Source organism: Elgaria multicarinata, chromosome 2 (genome assembly GCF_023053635.1).
Source record: "Elgaria multicarinata webbii isolate HBS135686 ecotype San Diego chromosome 2, rElgMul1.1.pri, whole genome shotgun sequence".
Taxonomy (NCBI): domain Eukaryota; kingdom Metazoa; phylum Chordata; class Lepidosauria; order Squamata; family Anguidae; genus Elgaria; species Elgaria multicarinata.
The window spans coordinates 124,851,215-124,874,678 of record NC_086172.1 but is presented as its reverse complement, the minus strand read 5'-3'; the positions used below and the strand labels follow the sequence as shown (position 1 = coordinate 124,874,678).

The 23,464-nt window shown below is 43.2% G+C and overlaps 1 protein-coding gene across 5 annotated transcripts in view; it reads left to right on the top strand.

The window, feature by feature from the left end:
- Positions 1-23,464, top strand: part of ACTN1 (actinin alpha 1) — a 110,508-nt gene that overhangs the window by 37,001 nt on the left and 50,043 nt on the right. For all 5 annotated transcript variants that reach the window (XM_063117583.1, XM_063117584.1, XM_063117580.1 and 2 more), the window contains exon 2: positions 21,989-22,103. In XM_063117583.1, coding sequence (XP_062973653.1) covers positions 21,989-22,103 — 115 coding nt within the window. The remainder of the gene's footprint in view (positions 1-21,988; positions 22,104-23,464) is intronic.

Genomic DNA, 23,464 nt, shown 5'->3' with positions numbered 1-23,464 from the left:
ATGTACTTAACCTTGCCACAATTAAAAGAGTTCACGGCCAGATTAAGACATGCTGAGGCTCTAAACCATGTCCAGATTCAGAGGTCCTATACCATAAAAATAAAGAGAGAAAAATATGTTACATTATAAGAGAAAGGGTACCACCTAGCGTTAGGGGGTGCTTCTAGTTAAACAGTGTTAAATAGCCTTCTCTGAAGATGTGTATAAAATCACTAATAAAGTAAGTTGAACTTCTTTTAAATTGGCTCTAGTTTGCGTTTATTGCCTCCAATACTAAATGTTGTGTTGCCATGCTTTCTCTGTATAAGGCAACTCTGCTGTAAGTCACACCAGCCTTTCCAACGTATTTAAGCCAAAGCAATTTCGTCTTCATTATCTTACATCTTAGTAACCTCCAATGTATTTAGAAACCCTTCGTAATATGAGGCTCTAAGCTATGGCTTACTTGGCTTGTTCCTAAACCTGGCACTGAAATAGCTGCTCAAAAGATCAAGTATGTCTGAAGTCCTGAAATATGTGTTGTTTTTAATGTGGCCATGGATGTATTAATTATACTAATGTTTAATCCTTTAATCCTACTAAGCATTTTACTTCAGTGACAGGCACTGGCAACGAGTTCCACGGGCTAATTCATTGTATGTGAAAGCATTTGATCTGTTAAAACTCCATGTCTTTCTTTTGTTTTTGCCTGACTTTTCCACTGCTTGTTAGGGGAATATTTCCACCCTGCTCTCACTTTTTGTAAACTTGTCAAAAATTGTGTGGATCTCCCATTCAAAGGTTTGGTACTCTGTTAACCCCTTATTCTGACCTACCTTCCACCCCCCAAAAACAAGCTAGTGCAGGGTCAATATCACATTGCACATTAACACACTTTATTCTTTAGTATTCACAAAAGTATTGTAATTGCTGTAATTCCTCTCCTCCTTTTAAAAATAAACAAATTAAGGCTTATGTGCACTGCAGTACTTGGAGTGCGGTAGTGCGCAGCTTATAAAGAAAGTGTAAAGACATTTACAAAAAACAAGTTTTTGAAAATCATTGGTTACTTCCCCCCTGCTATAGTTGACACTATTGTTTTGATGTGACACAGAGCATCCAAAGGCTTTAATAAACAATCAAATAAGATCTTCTAGAGTCACAAAATGGTGTGTGTATAGGGGGTGGGGGGAGGCACTTGAGTCACTCATTGCTGTTCATGGTACAAATATTATCAGACAGGTGCCAGGGGTGTCTGTGCAACTAGCGACAGCAACAGATGTGCTACCTGAGTGAAGAACTCATTTTGCTAGGCACAACAAGTAGCACATAAGAACATACATCCGGTGCTAAAAAAGTGTTACAGGAAGTGTTACAGTAGTCAGTTTAAACTGAGTGTGGTTTCACACATGGTAAATCTGGGGAAATCAAGCTGAAGTACTTCAGAAAGATGAGGGTGACGCTGACTCTTCCTTCTGAAATGTTTTTGTCAAGTATCTCCTTTTAATGACTCTGGACATTTAATTTGGCTCAGGATGGATTGAAGCTGTTCCCATTGACCTCAGACATCCCCACTTCTGATAGAGCAAGGCATTCAAGGGAACTGAATGTCATAGTTACTCAGAAGAATCCCAGCACTGGGCAGATTTGATAAACCTGTTAACCTCAGAGTTAGTCTCACAGAGTATTGGACATTAAATTCTATACTTATGCTGATCTGTTTCCTCCTATATATTTATTGGTTTATTACGTTTATATCCTGCCTTTCCTCCGTGGTGCTTAAAATGGCTTATAACAGGCGTATAGAACCTCAGGCCTGGGGTCCTTAGTCCTAATACAAATTCATGGAAAATAGGTTTATCATTGTTAGCTATTAAGCCAAATAGAGCCTTCCTGGTTAGAGGTAGTGTTCCTTTGCTGGATGTTGGAGGCAAACATTGTAGTGGCTATTATATTACACCCTGCCTGTATCCTCCTGATTGCATCTAGCTGGCCACTGCTTGACACAGAATTTTGGACTATTTGGACTTTAGTGCGAGGCAGAAGGTTGATTTTTAAGAACACAAGTGCAGCGACACCCTGTACTCACTGCTAACTACATGTTCCTGTAAATTCATAGTTCTGCTTGAGAAGGCTAGAACAGTTGATTTCTTAACCTCACAACACTCACTATGGCACAGTGTAAAAACCATTCCTTTACAGTGGTGCCAGTCTCTGATATATGACAGATGTCACTTGTTCCATTCCTTTATTTAGGTTTTATAGCATAAGAACATTAGCAAGCCACCACCACCACCACCTGTGGTTTTAAAATAAATAGTGCTATCTCTTCAGATATCCATGTAGAAGGCTGCCATTCCTCCCACCCCAAATGACTTATTTTGGGCAGAGTTGGTAAAGTTGTCAAACTAATAAGTAAAGAAATATCAACAATAGCAGCAGCAACAACTGATGAGAATTTGGACTATGAAAAATCTACCATGTTCAAACTACTGCAAGCAAAAGGCTGAATGATAAAACATGGGGCCTTGCTAGACGAGGCCTTAGCGCGCTGTGAGGCCCGGTTTCCCTGCTGTGCGTCCAGACGACGCACAGGGGAATCCGGGGTCAAGGCACACTGAAGCCTCCTTTAACGCGCCATAAGTGAAGTCGCTTATGGTGCGCCTTTTCTGCAGCCCCGGCCTGAGGCCGGGGCTGCGGAACGTCTAGCAAGGTCCGTGGCTTTTTGCGGCTACTCGCTTGCGAGTAGCTGGGAAAAGCCACGGACTGGGCACAGCGCTCAGCGCTGTGCCCATCGGGCCAGGGGGATCCTGGGGGGGAGATAGGGGGGAAGGCCGGACCGGCAGGAGAGAGGGAGGGCGGAGGGCGACACAGGAGACGGCGAGGAAGGGCGGAGGGCGACACAGGGGACGGCGAGGGAGGGCGGAGGGCGACACAGGGGACGGGGAGAGAGGACGGGGAGAGAGGATGGGGAAAGACTGGGCAGGAGGCATGGGAGGGGATCAGGAGCGGATGAGGGGAGCTTAATTAAAAGAAAACCCACCTACCTTGTCCGGAGTCTTCGGGGCGCACGTGGCCCCTTTAACAAATAATAATAATAATGGCCGACGCTACAGGGCTTCTGCAGTCCATGCGCGTTGGCCGTCTAGGAGGCGGGGCAGCGCGCACTAAAGTTAGCGCGCCGTCGCCCCGCCTCCCTGCCGGCTTATCCGGCAGGGTCTAGCAAGGCCCATGGTCTGCTATATCAGCCCTTCTAAAATCTAGGTTCCAACCTAATTTTAGCAAAAGAGCCTTCATGTTTTAAATAGAGTGCAGAATGGAGATGGGGGGATCATTCAGCATCTGGCTTCAATTAGAAATGTCTGTTTCAATAAAAGGTGTGTTTACACTGAAGATTGTAGCAGACAATGAAAGGAATCCTAATGCTCTTCGCATCAGAGAAACACCATGGAACTCATCCTGACCTTCCATCTAGGATATCTTTGTTTTGTAATCTTACCTCCCCACACCCCCTGGCCACAGGTAACTAAATTAGATTGGCTGTTATCCTCTTAGATAGGATGGCCACATACAATCCTGGATGACGTTTGGATATCTTTCAAGGCCTGTGGCAAGGCAGAACTCTGGTGAGCAACAAATTCACTCCCTTCTTCTTCTCAGTGCTGCTTCAGCTTTCCATTTCTTTGCTTCCTGTCCCAACATTTTATATACTGTAGCACAGCCTTGCCTAACCTGGTGCCCTCCAGCACCATGCTGACTGGGAATGAGTTATAGCCCAACACATTTGGAGGGCACCGAGATGGGGAAGGCTGTTGTAGAATTAACACACACAAAGAGGACAAGAGAGAGAGATTGAGAGAGAGAGAGAGAGGGCATGTCTACACCAGTTGTTATCCCGGGGATAGCCCCAGGATCATCCTTGTGTGTCCACATGACGCACAGGGGATCCTGGGGGCAGGGAGGGAAGATCCCTGCATTTCCCTGGGATAACCGGGACATCTTTAATCCTGAATCTTCATGCGGTCTCAGGATTGTCAAGAGGCTGTGGGTGGCCCAGCTCCTTGTGAGTAAATGTGAGGAACCGGGCCCATCGGGGGTGGGGAGGGGAGCAGGAGCAGGGTTTTTTTATTTACCTTTTTATTTTTTGCTGGAGCACTCATGCGCTCCAGCTCTTCTTTCTTTAAAAAAAAATGGCCACTGCAATGGGCGAGATGCCCAGGATGTTGCGCAGCCGCATGTGGACTGAGGGGGAGGATCTCGTGATCATAAAACCGTGAGATCCTCCCCTCTCCCTCCAGGAATGCTGGGAGGTCTAGACATGGCCAGAAAGAGTGAGAGAGTTGTAGCTCACAGAACGTAAGAAGTGCCTTGATGCTGGATCAGACCAAGGGTCTATCTAGTCCAGCACTCTGTTCACACAGTGGCCAACCAGCTGTCAACCAGGGACCCACGAGCAGGACATGGTACAACTGCACCCTCCCACCCATGTATCCTAGCAACTGGTTATATAGGCTTACTGCCTCTGATACTGGAGAGCAGACAAACTCTAACAGCTCTCTGAAAGGGAGATTAGCTTGTCCTACTATAAGGCTTTAAAGATACTAGACCTCTGTTCAAAACTCAAGGTGGCAGCCACTCACAAAGGCAGGAGGGGTTGCAATGATTCATTTGCATGATCCACATGAAAATGAATCATTGTGCTAAGCAATTAATTTTCATATTTTTAATTTAAGTGCAACATTTAAAATTGCAATTAAATAGGACTGAGGCTGTTGTTGTTTTTTAAAAAAAACTTGCTTGGTCAGAAAAACAAAACCTCATTAGGTTCCTTTAATACTGGCCAGGTAGCACTATTAGTTTATGAGGGTGCCTCCTACTTACTCCACTATCTCAGCCCTATATTGGAAAATCTGACATTCCAGCTGCTTCTGTCTTACAAAGCAAGCATTTCTCATTGCTTATATTTTATGATGCCTATCATAGACAAAAAAAGGTTTAATAAATGTGATGTGCTGTTTTCTCAAAATCACCTTGCCTCTCTGTATTACCTAGTTGTTCACAGGTAGCCATGAAGGATTCTAATAGGCCTCATTCTATATAATTCTTTCTACACAAGTCATAGTAATAAAACTATGCTTTGCCCTGATTATAGTTTTCGGTTTTTCATGGGTCCTTGAAGAAACGTATGAGCAGATATAAAATTATCATCATCAGTTAAAATGAATATGATGAAATAGTGGTTGCTATCTAGGTATTTTCATAATAAAGAAAAAGCCAGTATTGCATGGGGGGAGGGGAATCAAAGCATGGTATCTCAGAATATCAGATTTTGAGGGATTCTTACCCAATGGCCTTTTTAATAATTTTATATGAAGATAATGATAAAACTGTTATTTGAGTTATAAGTTTGGGAAGATGAGTGAGTTTTTAATGCCTCTGTCATGGGGGGCTGGATTGATGTGTAGGTTCCCCATTGGGATTTTAGCATACAGAAGGAGCATAAACAGAGGATGAACATGCCATAAGTGTGTTTACTATTGACAGTTCTGGGTAACATCCAGAGTTGCCTTAATGAAGCCCTTTTAAAATGTCAGTGAGTTAAAGAAGCTTATCAAGAGGGAGCTCTCTTGGTCCCCAGAGCTCCTATGTAAACAGCAGCTGTGTGGTGAGATCAGCCAAAAATTGTGTGTTCCAGAATTTTCAGAGAATTCAGAGATGTAAACATTAAAAGCGCCTTGATATACAGCATTGAATGATGGAAGAATCAGTCCTCTCCCTGATGGAAGACAGTTTGGCAACCCATAAACTAATAGAACTGTCATGGGGCCAGGATTGGCCCATCCCAGTAGACAACATAGGGCATTATTTTATTTTTTTATTTATTTCATTTTTATACTGCCCAATAGCTGAAGCTCTCTCGTCGGTCATACAAATTAAAAACCATTCGAAATATAAAACAAACAGAATAAAAACATGATATAAAATACAATATAAAAATACAACCAGGGCATGTCTACACCTTAAGGTGTAGAGGGGGGAGGATTGAGGACTTACCTGCTTTTGCGATCCTTCTCCAGCGTCTTGACAGCTATGTGACGTCCCAGCAGCTGCCATTTATTTATTTTTATTACGGGGGAAATGGAGCGCAATTGTGCTTCACCGAAAAGTGGGTTTAAAAACAAAACAAAACATGAACCCGCCCCCACGCAACTCTGTGCCCATTTTAAGAGCCCCACTACTCGCGGGGAGGAAGGGACAACCCAGGACCCATGCTCCTCGGGATGGTCCTGGGACCACAGAAAAAATGGGTTTTCCATGGTCCCCGGGGAAAGTCCTGGTCATCCCAAGCTGCCCCTGGGATCCCCTGTGTGTCATTTAGATGCACAGGGATGATCCAGGGATAACCCCAGGGAAAAGGGCTGGTCTAGACATGCCCACAGGGACCTTCCTAGGGAGGCAAATTCCAAAGCTCCAAAATATTCAGGGAACTCCTTTAAGGAGATCCATCATTTCCCCGCCTCCCCAGGGAAATTGTGTCTTTTCCAACTCTCAGGTTTTCCTGATTGTAGATCCTTTCCCCTTCCTCTTTGGAAGTGAATGGAGCAAAAATGTTCATTAGTACTGAACAGGGAAAACAGGTTGCAAATGTAAATAGGAAAACCCTCAAGGGGGAATTGCAGTTTGCACCAAACACCTGAATAAAATAAGGCATGTCTGGTGTATGTAATTTATTTTTGCCTTGGGCAGCAAAATCACTTCACCCACATAGTGTGGGTAACTATTTCAATAATAAAGGGATGGCCTTCTGAATTTCCTGGTAAGGATACAGTAGAACCCCTCTGTGAATGCATGGCTGTCACACTATAAATATTTTTATTTATTTATTTATTTATTTATTTATTTATTTATTTATGCAAGCATTTTATGCCGCCATTCAGCCAAAATAGGCTCTCACGGCGGCTTACAAAAGTATTTCTTGACAGTCCCTGCCCACAGGCTTACAATCTAAAAGTATATCATTTCTGTTTTGTCCAGTTATTGCACTAGGTCCAATCCAGTTGAATCAGGTTTGTGATTAGTCTTGGAACATCTCTGCATGTGCATTAAATTTAAACTCATAGCAAGGTAATTAAACTTCTTTCATTTTGGCTATCTCTGAACCATCATAATCGGAGACCACTAAACCTCTGAATGGCCCTTGTTTTGAAACTTGGACCTCAATAAGGGGTGTTACTATACTGGATCAAAGAATTCTAATACTAATTATTGTTATAAAAGTGCTTAAACCAGCCTTCTCCAACTTGGTTTCCTCCAGATGTGTGGGACTACAACTCTTAATTTAATTTTCTCCAGGTTGGGGAAGGCTGACTTAAGCTATGTGAAGTGTATAAGATAGATATCCTTATATAAGATAGGTCTATGTTATTCTCCCCATATTGCAGATGGGGGAGACTGAAGATCAAAGGTAGTGACGCTGTTCACATGACACAACAGATCACCTGTGTGTCCCACCTGTGAGAATGTGGCATGTGCGGAGTGCATGCAGCTGCCATTTTGAGTATGAAATTCCTGCTTAGGGGTTGTTGTGTTGTGTGAACCTAGCGAACGTAGGTTATGTGAGGGTTAAACAACCCTCAGATAATCCATGGTCTGTTTTAGGGTTATGTGAGGGTTGTTTAACCCTTGCATAACCCATAATTGCCAGGTTCGCACAGCATGACAATCCCCAAGTGGGGACTGGATATGAAACAAGGAGCCCACCGTTGCTCATTGTAGATTAAATGAGGTCCAAACCTGGTCAATGCCTTGTTGAAGTGAGATCTGAAGCAGGAATTTGTTTCACCACTCTTTTATTCACTACTCAAATACTGTCTCCTCTATTGCAAGAACACCTGGAGGGTCTCAGGCAGAAGTATTTCTTGCCCCGCCTGCTCAAGATACCAACAATTGAACCTTGGTGCTTAAACAAGCAACAGGCAAATAATGTGTAACACCACTGATCTATGGACCCTCCCTAATCTAGTTTCTTTATGTGTGTGATTTCCATGTAACTCCCCTTGAATCAGCAGATGTGGAGAATGTCTTACAGTGCAGCTCCACCCTTGACTGTATAGCTGACTCCATAAAATGCCGTTATGAAATGACAGGAAGCTTGAGCTAAGAGGTGAACGGAAGAACTGCAGTGGACAGCAAGATGTTAAGGAGGGAGTAAAAGAGCAGATACAAAGGTCACTTGCAACTGGAATGTCTGTTTGAAAGCTGTAAAGGGGAGCAAACAGCCTATTTCATTTTTTAAATATCTGGCCTTTGTATGATTGCAACATCGGCATTTAGATTACAGAAATTGCTAAAGGGCTCAAGTGAGTTATAACTTCAATATTTTTTTTCCTCAGTGTTGCTTGCAACAGTGGTACTTGTTGGTATGTTACTTAGTGAAAAATTACTGCTGCTTTTGCAAAGAAAAATAATGGTGGAAGGAACCTCCTAAACTACAGGGATTGACTTGAACCTTTCTTCTATATTAAAAAATACTGATGTAGAGAGGTCAGTTCTAAGAGGGCGGTTATCTGTACACCGCCCTGAGATCCTAGTGATATAGGGCGGGATACAAATGTTTAAAATAAAGAAATAATAAATAATAAGGAAATGGTAGGAATTAGGGCAGAAGTAGATGTATATGTGATAAGAAACATGGGGCTGCCACCTGAAACAGGCATCCTATAACTTTTTCTGTAACAGGTTCTTACAGCTTTCAAAGAGATATTCCAGTTGTAAGTGTTACTTCTGTTCTTAGATTCTATAACAAAATCTAAATTTTACTCAAAGAAATATACCAAAGCCTACATTTATAATCTCAGCAAACAGAAATGATTGGACAGATGAGCCACGTTCCATGTGACCAAGACAACATTTGGCTTGTATTTCTCAAACAGCAACCCTCCATGCCACATGGCAAACGACTTTTGAAACCAAGCCAGGAGGTGAATTCCAATTTGGGAATGGTCTCAGGGGCTGCTGTCCAGAGTCAGTAGGACTAAGGGTACAGGGCAGGGCTAAGGACAGAGGAGGTGGGCCAGAGCAACGTGAGCAGGGCCAGATGCAATTCTTACCAGTTTAGACATTCTCTACATGTCTGCTCAGGAGTAAGCCACAGTTTTCATACTGGCAAAGCACAGCTCAGTTCTATGCAGGGTATTTAAAAGTGCCTGTTCTGAGGGAGGTTCAGGAGGATGGCAACAAGGGAGAGGGCCTTCTCGTGGTGGCCCCCTGACTGTGGAATTCTCTCTCCAGTAAGGTCCGTCTGGCACAAACATGTTCATATTTTCAGTGCCAGGTTAAGACTTCCTCTACTCCCAGGCACTTGACAGCATATGATGGGGTGGTTTAGACTTTTATGAGGTCCTGGTAATTGTATTGCTAAACGTTTTTAATTTAAAAGTATTTGGATCCTGGTCATTGAATTAAACCATGTTTTTTATGTAAAAGAAAGAACCAGGAAAAACATTATACTTTTGAGGTCAAGCAATAGGTCTTATATGTATCACTGTGAGTGTCCTACTGGACAAGTCATCACAGGCACTAGGATCAAAGAGAATACCAATCTGTATTTCACGAGGATTATCCACTGACCCCACCTTGGGTGGGAGACAGTCCAGAGGTCATAGTTGGAATAGAAGGAATATAGAAAAAAGAAGATGAGAGTTGATATGCTGATAGTGGGGCCAAGAAGATGTTTTGCAGGAAGTGCTGAAGAATTTCTGAAGCAAGGCAGGATATTCTGGGCTTGGTGCTGACTTTAGCTAGGCTAGCAAGATATTCTAGTTGACAGAGATTGAGGAAGGCTGTCCTATACAGGATGTCATCTTAGTATGGCTTCATTGACTATTCAAGCTAAATGGGTGTGTCTTCTGCCAAAACCAAAGCACCTCAGCTTCAAACTCATTGGGCTGTCTTCATTAACTCTGTTCATTTTAGATTTGTTTCCATGTAGACACTTTGAATACTGACACAATACTTCTCTCTTGCACTTGGAACAGTCAAGGTTTAGTTGCTTGACTATGATATATATCTATAGAGAGAGATATCTGCCAATACATTTCAGAATGGCATTTGCTTTGTAAGAGTGAAAACTAAAGCCTCCCAGAGGTAGAAACATGATAGGAATGGTCTGACTGTGACTTGTGGGGCCTTGCAGAGGAACGTGCTTTGCTTTTTGGTCTGGCTGAACTTGTTAAGAGTAGATGGGGTGAAACGTAATGGGAGCCCATTATGCAACTGCAAAACATTCCCCTTGTTCTAAAACTCAGCAGAGATGAGCACTTGCTTCAAAGACACAATGTTCTAAAGCAGAATACAGTAAAGTCCAATGAATATGATGGCAGGGACCCATGACAGCAGTCTCGTTGCCATAGAGAGGGCAGCCCCTTTCTATAGCTGTGGGGTTCAGCCAAGCTGGTTGGATAGTGTTTGTCTCACTTCAGATTGATCCACTCAAAGTGACAGTAGAAGAAGGGAAAATACACAGGATACCATGAATAAAAAAACCCCTCACTTAGTAGCTTGGGGTGGAAGCAAAACTACATTGGAGGGACATGCAGAGTTCCATCTCACAGGGGCAGACGTGTGTAGGTATGCCTTAAACACATGGGCAGGTTGGGGTTGGCAGGAGATGTGAGGCTGAGGTCAACAACATCCCTCCACATGGTGTTAATTGTATGACGAGAAGAACTCCTTAATGGGCCTATTGTAATTAAAAATTAGCTGGGCTGCTCTACTGCATGTTTCTGGACTATTCGTTTAGGATGGATTCCTGCATTGAGCAGGGGGTTGGACTCAATGGCCTTATAGGCCCCTTCCAACTCTGGGCTTCCAACTCTACTATTCTATGATTCTGTGATCCTCTGTACCTACTCAGTCCTGCCCTGCCTGCCGTGCTTGCTGTACCTTGCCTCTCTCTCCCTGATGGCCTGCTATCCAGTGGTGTAGCAGTGCCTGGGCTTCCAAGGTAGAAGCATGGAGCATTACTAATTAGAAGCATGGAGCATTACTAATTAGCAGGGATGATCATGTCAACTTGCCACCCAACCCTCAGACTTTTTTGTGTCTTCTGAATTTAGCTTCAAATTCACAGTAGCTGGGGGGAAATGGATTTTCCCAGCAGAAATATATTGTTGTGAGCTATCCCTGTTGTGGTGCAAAGTATTTTGGCATGGTTTGGCCTTCAGTGGAAAATTAAGGCCCATTAGCCTTAGAAAAGGCCTGCTCCTGGTGCAGAAGAAAACTACTAGAACTGGTTTGTTCACCTTGAGACTGGTTTCACACGTCATGCTAAGCCACAGTGGGTTGCCATTATGGCTGATTGAAGGATGGCTTAGCATAACATCTGAACCTGGAGTGGTTTTTCGATCGTGGATGGTTGTTTGCAAACAAGCCACTCTGAGGACCTATGGCTTATAGTAGTACGGTTGTTTAGGGCTGCTTGTTCTCAGGGTGGCTTCTTGTGACATCTGAACCTGGCAGGAAAATTCTATTGTGGGTTGTTGGAAATGGCTGGAGAGCTGCCCAGCAAGAGCAGCAAAAAACCCTGTATCTCCTCACGATCTCACTTGTGCCACTACCATCTTCCCTCATCCTTTCTCAATGCCCTAAGCCTCAGGATGGATTTTTAATTTTCCCCCTATATAAATCTTGAGGAAAGGACCCCAGAACAATTGCGAAAAACCATCCACAATCGAAAAAACACTCCAGGTTAGGATGGTTATGCCAAGCCACCCTGCAACCACACATAATAGGAACCCACCATTGCTTAGCGTGACTTGTGAACACATTCACAGTTATTTTTATTATTTTTGGCCCTGCACAAGTGCAAAAGAGTGAATTTTGTGCAATTTCCCCCTCGGTATTGTTGCTCTGCTGTGAAATTTGAGCCACTTCCCCCTCCATTTTCCTGCTCTGCCATGAAATTTGCATATTTTCAGTGAACTGCTTCACTTGTCTGCATTGAAATTTGCATATCTTTACCCACTCAGTCCCCACTCTGCCTTGAAATTTGCATCTCTTTATGCACAGTCCCTGTTCTGCCTTGAAATTTGTGTATGTTTACCAACCCTACTCACTATTCTGTAACCCTCAAGTACATCTGACATCTAGCAATGGAGGGAAGTGAGGATCACAAAGTGGGGAGAACTGAAAGCAGCTGCAGGAGAGAAGGAACTTTAATAGGTGGCTGCTATTACTTCAATAGAGCATGAAGCTGCCTTTAAAAATAATTAGAAAGGTATTTGGTATTTGGATCTCCTGGCCCCAAGTAGAGGATGAAATTGTCAAGCACATTGACAAGAGGGGGATAGGGCTCTGCTGGGTTCAATAGCTGGCAGGCAGTCTTGTGGTCCTGTGCATTTGCACAAGGCCCCTAAGTTAAAAAAAGAAGAAGTTTGAGACCATGTCCATAGGGGCTCAGAAATTTAAATCCCTTTGGTGATCTGATGCAGGGAGGGGGGAGTTTCCCTTGTGAGCCTGCAACCTCAATGGACCAGTTGCAGAAACGGTGCTGACATAAGGAATGAAGAATTGAGAGCTTCTGATCCAAAGGTACCTGGGATATGTGTCAACAGTAGCTGGAAGGACTGAGGGAGAAACAAGCCACGGCAAGCTGCCAAACAGGCAATTGTCTGTTGGGAGTAACAGCAAGCTACCCACCGTAGCTTATTATCAGGGTAACTTAGTGTGACATGTGAACTCACCCAAAGTATTTCTCCCTGATGCTGGGAAAATAAACTCCTGGAAAACCTTGAGCTGGTGGTCTTATGTTGTTTGGGGACATGTTGTGTCCCCTCTTTCCCTTTTTCATGCAGTCTTAGGTCTCTCCAGCCAAAGTACAACATGCTAACCCCTACGTATTCCATGGCTGTCAGCTGATCCTAAGAAATTGGGTTTTATGCTCTGTACTGCTGGTCTTTGAGGGTGGTTATTTTGTTTGTTTGTTTCATCCCTCCTCCCCTCCACTTTCAGCACACGCAAGGGATGAAAATGCCCCCTGGACCTCCCAAAGTTGCCCATTCCTGATATAGATCAACACAGCTGCCTTTATTTTGGACTCCCTTATGGCTATAAATACTATCATGATGAGTGCCTACCCTTTAATTTTTACCACTACACCGTTGTTGCTGCTGCTGTCGCTACCTTATCCTTGGAACTTTCCCTGGCTTTATGGATTTAGTAATAAGCCTGAATTTTCAGTCACACTCATTGGAAATTTACCATTACCAAAGCCTGCTATTGCAAAAGCCTAGACACCGCATACTAGACAGATCACAGAAGGGTGCAGAGACAGATTTATTCAGAAATCAGGAAACCCTCAATGTATGATTTGAGCCACAGATGATCTTTTATCAGAGGAACTGTGTGTGTTTAGAAAGCACAATTGTGGATCAAGAGAGTAAAAAAAAAGCTGACACATCTATAGCTTTCAGTTCAAATTTTGGCATACATCAGGGAAATACCTTAAATCTGCCTTTTCAAATGGTAACAGGTAAGCCAACATGGGGTGATGCTTAAAAATAATAGGTCAACCCTCCCCTCTGCATTTTAAGGAAAGTAGTTTAAGTAATATAAATACATTTTTTTATTATTACATTATAACTTCAGGGCACCATACATGAGTATCTTTCCTTTGCACCCCTTCCCTGCTTTTACTCTCATAGAAGTCAAGTGAGGTAGGTTAGCTTAGGAGATGGTAAGTGACCTGTGAACGTCCAGTTTGCGTCACGTCTGAACCAAGTCTGATAGACCAAGCAGTGTTATTGTTCCTGGAAAACAGCTCACTGCTTCCAAGAATCTCAGGAAACACAGGTGTTTGTATTCCCTTTGTCACCACTTTTTGTCCCTGCAGTGTTTTTAAAGGAAGTGAGTTTGGCATCTTTCAGCAAATTTTCCTCTTTCAAAAAACCACACACACACACACACACACACACACACACACACACACACACACACACACTCCTTCCCATAGAAAGCATTGGAAGGCTTACTGATTTCCTACTGCTGCTGGCTATGATTTAAAGTTGTAGAGGGGAAAATTGATGGCACTCTTTTAAGAATAGATGGTATAGTAGGAGTCTGTGAATAAAGAAGATGGCCACATGAAACCAGATTGCTAAATGTTGTTTCAACCAAGAGAAATCTATTGCCAAAGGCAGAGCTATATATTTTACATGTGGAATTTGGCACTGAATTTAGGCTCCCGTTTAACCCCTGGCTTTAAGATACTTTCAGTTTCTGTTCTCTTTCATAATCTACATAGCACTATTATTCAGGATGCATAGTCACAATGAAACAGTATATGCAAGATCTGAGTGTATGAATTCACAGAAATAAGCAGAAGAGATCCTCACATACAGTGGTCAACTCTGTTGAACAAAAGAGCTCTTCCAGCCAGACACGGCAGCTCAGTGAGTGAGGGAAGTAGAAGGGAAGTTGCCAGACCTGAGGAGGGGAGAGAAGAGAACACCTGCCACTACGTATTTGAGAGCTGCATTGTGACTGCAAAGTCTAGTAGGATTAATTGCACATGCTCATGAAAAGGGCAATGACTTCTGCCCTTTCTAACAGACGGCAACATAATAAAAATGAGAAGATAAATTGAGTGCTTAAAAGCAAGCATGTGTCCGTGGCTTTGACGTTATTGACTGGTCAATTAAACAGTCAAATAGTGCCCATCGACTACTTTATCTTAGAAATTCTAAATACTAATGCAATACGGTTGCTATGAAAGAAAATCCTGCTTTCACAAGTGTTGTGGTTCTTGCCTTTATAGCAAATTCATTAAAATTGTTCTATTTATGCAAAGCACTGTGTTATGTAAAAACAACAAAGAGTATTATGGCACCTTAAAAATTAACAAATTTATTATGGCGTCAGTTTTGGGGTTTTCCAGTGTATGGGCAAAGGCATAACACTTGCCATCCTAATCAAGTGTTAAATAATAGGATACAACAAGAACCACTCCTCTTATGGATCAATAACTGGTTAAAAGAATAGGAAGCAGATAGGCATAGGAAGCAGATAGGCATTTCACAATGGAGAGTAATAGGAATTGAAGTCCCCTGAAGATCTGTATTGAGAGTGGGGTGGGTGTTGTTGTTTTTTTAATGTTCATAAATGATCTGTAGCAGGGGTGTTGAACTTCAGGGCCACAGGCCAAATCCAGCCCAACTGGGATTCCGATCTGGTTCTTTGGGGTTTCCCAAATAGTGATGCCTCCTTCCCCTGGCCCTACCTCCTTTCACCCTGAAAGAAATGTAAATTAAGACATGGTTTTACTGTCTTGACACAATAAAGTGCTGTTTTTCCTATATAAATATGTTATTTAGACATACGACCAGTTAGAGTGCAATAAAAGACTTTTATTATGAAGATTCATTCATACATAGCATTCATACTAAATACAGAAATAGAAAAGGAAGTGTTACTTACAACGATTGTGCCATTAGAGGCCCTGCCCCTTTCGCGCCAGAAATAAGTTCTTTTAGAGCTGAGATGGAAGGTAGGAACGTCGCCCATTAGGTATTTTTTCTTTTATACTCATAAGTCCTATGCCAACCCTTTACCTAATACTATACCATACCTGGTATCCATTATGCTATAAGCATATTGATTGGTTATTATAAGGTGATCTAGCTTAATTTCAGCCCCTTAGTTTAAATCTTAACTGCCTCCCTAATTCTCCATAAGCATTCTGTCTCTTTACCTTGTGATTGGCAACATATATAAAAATGTGCATTAACCACAAGATTTCTCCCCTAAACCTCTCTCTTTTTCAAAGTCAAAAGATGACTCTGCTATCTGAATAAGCGTTTGCCAAATTCAATCTGGCTCAAACTAGGCACACAGAACCAACCTTTTTTCAGGCCTACTGCTCTTTAGTTCTCTTAGGGCCTTGCTAGACCCTGCCGGATAAACTGGCATGGAGGCGGGGCGACGGCGCGCTAACTTTAGCGCGTGCCGCCCCGCCTCCTAGACGGCCGACGCGCAGGGACTATGGAAGCCCTGCAGCGTCGGCCATTTTTTATTGTTGTTGTTGTTAAAGGGGCCACATGTGCCCCGAAGCCGAAGGACAAGGTAAGTGCTTTTTTAAAAAATTAAGCCCCCTCCGCTCCTGATCCCCCCCTGCCATCCCAGATGCCTCCCTAGCCACTCTTTCCTCACTCGCCCTCTCTCTCCCTGATGCCCACGTCGCCCGTCCTCTCTCTCCCCGATGCCCGCGTCGCCCGTCCTCCGTCTCCCCAATGCCATCTCGGTGCCCGGCCTTCTCCCCCCCTTCTCCTGCCGGGTCCGGCCTTCCCCCCCCCGGGATCCCCCCCCTGGCCCGATGGGCACAGCGCTTGTATGAGCGCTGTGCCCAGTCCGTGGCTTTTACCGGCTACTTGCGAGTAAGCGAGTAGCCGCAAAAAGCCACAGACCTTGCTAGACGTTCCGCAGCCCCGGCCTCAGGCCGGGGCTGCGGAAAAGGCGTGCCATAAGCGACTTCACTTATGGCGCATTAAGGGAGGCTTCAGCACGCCTTGACCCCGGATTCCCCTGTGCGTCATCTGGACGCCCAGCAGGGAAACCGGGCCTCACAGCACGCTAAGGCCTCGTCTAGCAAGGCCCTTAGTTATCCCATGTTATACTATCTATGATGCTCTTCTATATAAGCAAAACTTTACGGCCGGTTCATGCAACTATCTTCCTTTAAAAAAGCTCAGTTACAATGCCTTATAAGCTCCTGTATAATATTGCCAGGATTCGATCATTTTTGTCTGTCTCTTCTGCCAAGACGCTTGTTCATGCACTGGTTATTTCTTGGCTGGACTACTGCAACCTTCTTCTCTCTGGCCTTCCTTCCTCTCACATCAGTCCGCTGATTTCTGTCCACCACTCTGCCGCTAAGATCATCTTCCTGGCTCGCCGCTCTGACCATGTACTCCACTTCTGAAATCTCTTCACTGGCTTCCAATTCACTTCAGAATCCAATATAAACTTCTCCTGTTGACCTTCAAAGCTTTTCACGGTCTAGCTCCTTCCTATCTCTCCTCTCTCATCTCACACTATTGCCCCGCTCGTGCTCTTCGCTCCTCTGATGCCATGTTTCTCGCCTGCCCAAGGGCCTCTACTTCCTTTGCTCGGCTTCGTCCATTTTCTTCTGCTGCCCCTGACGCCTGGAACGCTCTTCCAGAACATTTGAGATCTACAAGTTCAATTGCAGCTTTTAAAGCTCAGCTAAAAACCTTTCTCTTTCCTAAAGCTTTTAAAACTTGATGTTGTTTGGACTTTATACTGTTAGTTTTACCCTACCCTGTGCCTGTTTACCCTACCCTGTGCCTGTTTGCATTTTCTTCCCCTCCTTATTGTTTTACCATGATTTAATTAGAATGTAAGCCGAAGCGGCAGGGTCTCACTATTTACTGTTTTACTGTTTTACTCTGTACAGCACCATGTACATTGATGGTGCTATATAAATAAATAATAATAATAAATAAATAATAATAAGCTTCCAACATTCTTACTGCCAATCATTTGGTGATTTCATGCTTTTGCAGTTTTTCCCCATTTTAAAAGTTAGAAATGCCTCTCCTAAAGCTTAGTTACGAGCAGTAACAGATTTAAATTGAAATATGCTTGTATTTTTGGCCGTACCCCTTTTGCCTTTAGCCCCACTCACCATTGGTATGTGACCCTCAAAAGCTTCTCCAAAATTGAATTCAGCCCTTAGGTTAAAAGAGGTTCAACATCTGGATTTAGAGATGAACAGTGAAGTGGTCAATTTGGCATTATTCAAGGTGATAAATTCCATGAGCTCCAAAAGGATCTCTCTAAACTGGGCGAATGGGCAACAAAATGGTAAATGCAGATCAATGTAAATAAGTGTGATGTGTTGCACATTGGAGGGAAAAGTAATCCTAATTTAAAATATACACTGATGGGTCATGAATTGGTGATGACTAACCAGGACAACGATCTTGGAGTCATTGTTTATAGCTTAATGAAAACATTGACCCAGTGTGGTGCAGCTGTGATAAAGGTGAATTCCATGCTAGAGATAATAAGGAAAAGGAATGAAAATAAAACTGCCAGCATTATAATGCCATATATATCTGTGGTGCAGCTGTTCTAGGAAAAATAGTTTTTCGCAATGGCCCCATTACTCTCTCTGCTGTAAAGGAAATTGAAAACAAGGCTATCCCAAGCCACACACTGCTCAGGGAACTGAGCAAACTAACAGGATACAAACATGAACATATTTGTACCCTGGTCTCCTATTTTTAATCCTAGCCCTGTTTTTCTGTTTCTGATCACACTGTGGTTAAACCAACATCTTCATATGCACATGGTTAGACTGCAGAACATTGCACTAACTACATAAAATCCTTGCTATCAGCAGGTGTTTTCCTATTTTCTAAGGGGAAGTCCTAGATTTCGGTTGCATGGTCTTATATCAGATCTCATGGGACACTCTTAAGTGAATGCTAGTTATAGGCAAAAAAAGGTGAGCTCTCTTACTTTAATCCATTCATCATTCTCCTGATTAAGAGCCAGTTAATGAGTTGCCAATTATAACGTTTCACTTTTATTTCATGGTACTTTCCTCCTCTTTAAAAGCTGTATAGGCCAGTCAGGCTTCCACTGGCATCCTCTGGAGCAATAGTGCATCTCTTACTGTTTTCCAAACCATTTTCTCTGTGGAAGCTTTACTTGGTGATTTAGCTTCAAACTGATGGCTTTTCTCCAGTGCAGTGTAACTGTCTTATTTCTGGCTATTACATGGCATGGTTTCTCTCCACCCCCTTACTTGGAAAGCATTTACTCTTCCACTGAAACAACTGCTTTGCTTGCTCAAAGGATGGCCATTGGCTCGCATCACTGTGACTAAGAGACAAGGTGTATGGAGTACACGATTTCTAGTCATGTGTGTTCTGTAGTGTTAAAGCTGTCTCTAAGAAGCCATCTTGGAGCTTAATATGTAGAAGATTCAACATAATTGTTAAGAATAGACTGATATCAGTGGAAAGAATGATCTTCCAGTTTTTTGTACAGGTTACGTTTCTGCATTGTGTTGATGCTGTATTGGTTGTATTGTTATTGTTGGAATTTTGTATTTCTACTTTTGATTGTAAGCTCCCCTGAGAATGCCAATTAGCACTGAAGGAGTCGGATATAAATTTTAAAAATACGTAAATAAAATTGTCAATCTGATCTTAGTTGTAGCACATAAAGCAATTTTTATCTATCCCCCAGCAGCACTACCATTTTTATCAAGGTGTGGAAAAACGTTTGTGCAACCATTGCACTCATAAGAAAAAAGAGAATAGTTTCCCAAAGGCACATGTGTGAGAGACCCTTCTCAAATGCATATCCTTTGTTACTTAGAATGCAGCAAACAGAAGTTAAGGAAACAATGATATAAACTCAGATAAAAGCACTTAGTATAGATTGGATAAACATGAGAACTAAACAGAGTATTTAGGAACAGACCATGTGCAACAAATGCAGTGTCAGGTTATCTAATAATAAAATATATGCACAATAATAAGTTCATTAAAATTTCCACTAAAAAAACAGGACACATTTTGACCTGATAGGTCTTTATCAGCAGTACAACAATCAACAAAGAATGTCCGCGGCTTCTCCAACTCTCGTGCTTTGGGAACAAAATGGAGAAAAATAACATTGGGGGAAAGTATGTTCAGTGTAATAAACATACAATTTCAGCAGTGGCAGGACCAGAATAGAATAGGTATAAGGCCTACATCTGGTTTTTTAAAAACCCAATTAAAAGTAAGACAATTTCCTGCATGTAATGGTGCAATCTCCTGCTAAAATAGACCTGGGATAGTATGACAAAGTATATTTTTACCTTTATCAATAGGAGTACTACAACAACAACAACAACAACAACATGGTAACAAAAAGAATCAGCTCCCAGTGTAGTGCAAAACAAACCACCTCACCTCTTAAGAAGTCACTGCTAAAGTGAGCTACAAAAAATGCCTATATTCCATCAGCTATATTCAATGTTTTAATATGAGTTTTTTTAAATAATACTTTGCGTAACGTCTTAATTTGCTGTGTGAGCTTTTTAAAAATCTCCTTTCACATTTTCTCTGTTACTTTGAAGCCCTTACTATTGGGTAGCATTGACTGCATTGCAACAGTGGCATTAGGAAGGGGAATAGGACATCTCCACCCACTCCTAAAACCACACACAGGACAATGCAGTGAAAACAAAACAGCAGCTCTTCCCAAATACCGTTGGGGTGGTGCGACAAGAGGGGCAGCAGTCACACCCCAGAAATCCAGTGTGGCTTAAGACGTTTCCTTTGCTAGAGGTCATTCAGTTCAAGCAAAGCTTGGTTGGTGATGGGAGGAAGGCTCCACCTATCTCAGGAACCTCTTTTCCCTTTTACATATTCTGTGCTTTCCAGTGGGAGGACACCCTGCAGTTTGAGAGCCACTAATAGAGGATATAGTTGATAGCGTGCTAGGGTTGGAGAGGAGAGCAATTCCTTGATATGATTGAAAAAGGGGCAAGGCTGCAAACACCTGGCCTTTAAGGAAGCTCCTCAACCCTTTTGAACAGCATAGTATGGAGAGGAGCAACTAGAGTTGCCTCCACCGAAGTAGTGTGATGGCAAAAGCCACACCTTTTGGTCATCGCCTGCCATTCAGTGGCATAGCCTTTGCAGACTTTTTTGGATCAGGACTTGGGAGTCCTAGTTGAAAAGAACCCTGCATTTGCCCTGGAAGAATGAGTGTGTCCTGTCTTTGATGGGAAGCCTGCTGAAACAGTAAATGCTGGAACCCTTCTGTGAGAGTATGACCCAGTTCACACGTAACAACTAACTATGGATTAACTCTCCCGCATGCTTGCTGCTTCTGCTTTCCTCCCTGCTTAATAAATAACTCATGGGCCATTTCTACTCCAGCCTGGTGTAGAGGGAGGGGTAGGAACTCGTGATATCCTGATCGCAAGATCCACCTCTTAGTCCACCTGTGGGCACGACATCCCGGGAGGAAGGAGGGTGTCACGCCCACCATTTTAATTTATTTTTTAAAGGAGCTGAGTGCACGTGCGCTCCACTGGAAAGTGAGGGTTTTGGTTTTTTTTTTAAAAAAAAAAAAGCCCGACCCCGCTCCCCCCACCCTTGATTCCTCCCGGCTCAGTTCCTTCCCTCTACTGCTCCACGCTACTCATGGGGAGGAGGGAAGAAGCCAGGATGGGCAGCCACACCTCCAGTGGTCTCAGGGCGATCCCGAGACCATGGGAAGAATCAGATTTTCCCAGGGATTATTTATCCCTGGGAAAACCTCATTTCCCCCTGCCTCCAGTAGTCCATGTGCATCATTTGGACGCACAGGGACTCGGCCGTGACCAGCCCGCATTTTGGGGCTGGTGTAGAAACAGCCATGGATGCCATGTTCCCGGGCTATTCATTGTGAACCATGGGTTCAAATTCTGGGTTGTTCTGTGAGTTCTGTGTTTAGAGTTCTGTGTTTAGACATCACAACAAACAACCTAGGAATGGAGCGCTCCTGGGTTGTTTTGTAAGCATGAAGTAAAGCGGAAGTGAAAAGAGGTCACAAGAAAGTGTACTTGCTTGCTCCCAACTAAACATGGGCTAATTAATCCATGGGTTGACATTATGTGCAAACTGGGTCTTAGGTTGCATTCGAATCCATGGAATACATTCTGGCTGAACCACCAATTAACTCAAGAGTCTATACTTGCAGCACAGCTACTCACTTGTGTACATGGAATTGCCTTTTATCACATGGGGATTTTGTCTGCAGGACTTTTTTTTTTTACAGAACTAGTTCACAAAGAACTGATACATCTAATTATAACTTGCTACTAACTCAGTAAATCACAGCATTAGTGCTTTTGAAGTGTTATGGATTTATTTCCATCAGCCCTGTAAGTTCTCTTAGGAGATGAGTGATTCTCATTACATCTCCCTTCATCTCTTTCCAGACATTTACGGCCTGGTGTAACTCTCACCTCCGCAAGGCTGGCACACAGATTGAGAACATAGAAGAAGATTTCAGGGATGGCCTTAAACTTATGTTACTCCTGGAAGTCATATCAGGTAAGCCAGTCATTGTGCGATGGTTAAATGCTCTGGGGAATTCTCATGACTTCAAGAAGTATAGAAACCAATAGTCCAAGCTTTCCTAATGGTAATGAAGAAAAAGCATCCCAGAATGTGGTGGGAGGAGGAAATAACCTCCAAGGTGCAAAAATTGGGAGTCTACTGCCATTCAGTACCATTAATTAACACAAGAAGCAGAGTTAGACCTGATTCACATGACATGACAGTCCACAGTGGCTAAGTTTACCTGCGGGATCTGTTGTGCTGGGTGCCCATGGGCACCTAGCTTCTCATGGCTTCTCATATTATGTGAACCCAGGTGACAGAGATTGTTTGAGGGTTAAACAGCCCTCAAATAATCCTAAAGTGAGCTTCAGCTATTGGGTGGTATAGAAATGCAATAAATAAATAAATAAATAAATAAATAATAAAATAAAACAAGCCATGGCCTTAGCTAGACCTAAGGTTTATCCCGGGGTCGTCCCGGGGTCGTCCCTGCCTGCTCCTGGGATCCCCTATGTGTCATTTACATGAACAGGGATGACCCTGGGCAATCCTAGGATAAACTTTAGGCCTAGCTAAGGCCCATGTTTAACCCTGCTACCTGGGTTTACACAACATAACAAGCCATGGCAACAGCCGGCTAGGGATTGCATATTTAAAATGGCGGATGGTACACACTGTGATGGCCTGAAGGTTAATTAACCCACAGTGGCTTGTCATGACATGCGAAGTGGCCCTGTACAACACAAAAAGCAGGTGCAATGTGGAGTTGCCTCTTTCCACATTGTACCCACTGGCAGGATGTGATGTATATGTCAGCACTACTTACCCAACCATCCCACCCACAGGCTCAGACAAAAAACAAGCGAGGAGCTGACTCCTCCTCCACCTAGCACCCTTAGGCAGCCCCTCTCATACTTTGCTATAGCGTTTTATGGGACTTCCCAGGTGTACATGCGTTTGGTTTTTGGTTTTTGCTCTTCAAAAACAAAAGGCTTTGAGCAAACAAAGAACGTTCCTTCTTCAAATAGTTCAGGGTTCAAAATGCTGTAGAATTTGGAAGCCAGGAACTGAAAGGTCCCTGTGCCATGGCTTTCTTTGATGCCTGCCAGAAACCAGCTGAGTTGAGTCCCTCGTGTTGTTTATTTTTGCCTTGTTTATCTTGTTAGTGAAGTGCTCACTCATGCATATGGAAGGAGATGAAAGCCGAGAGGAAGCCGTGTACAGGCGACGATAGGAGGAGGGCAAATGACTGGGAGGGTGGGGGGTTGTCTCCTTATTTCAGTTTAAAGGGCATTGGCCAGTGCAAACTCCTCAGCGGTGCCTTCCTGCCTCCCACCCTTCATCTCTCCTTA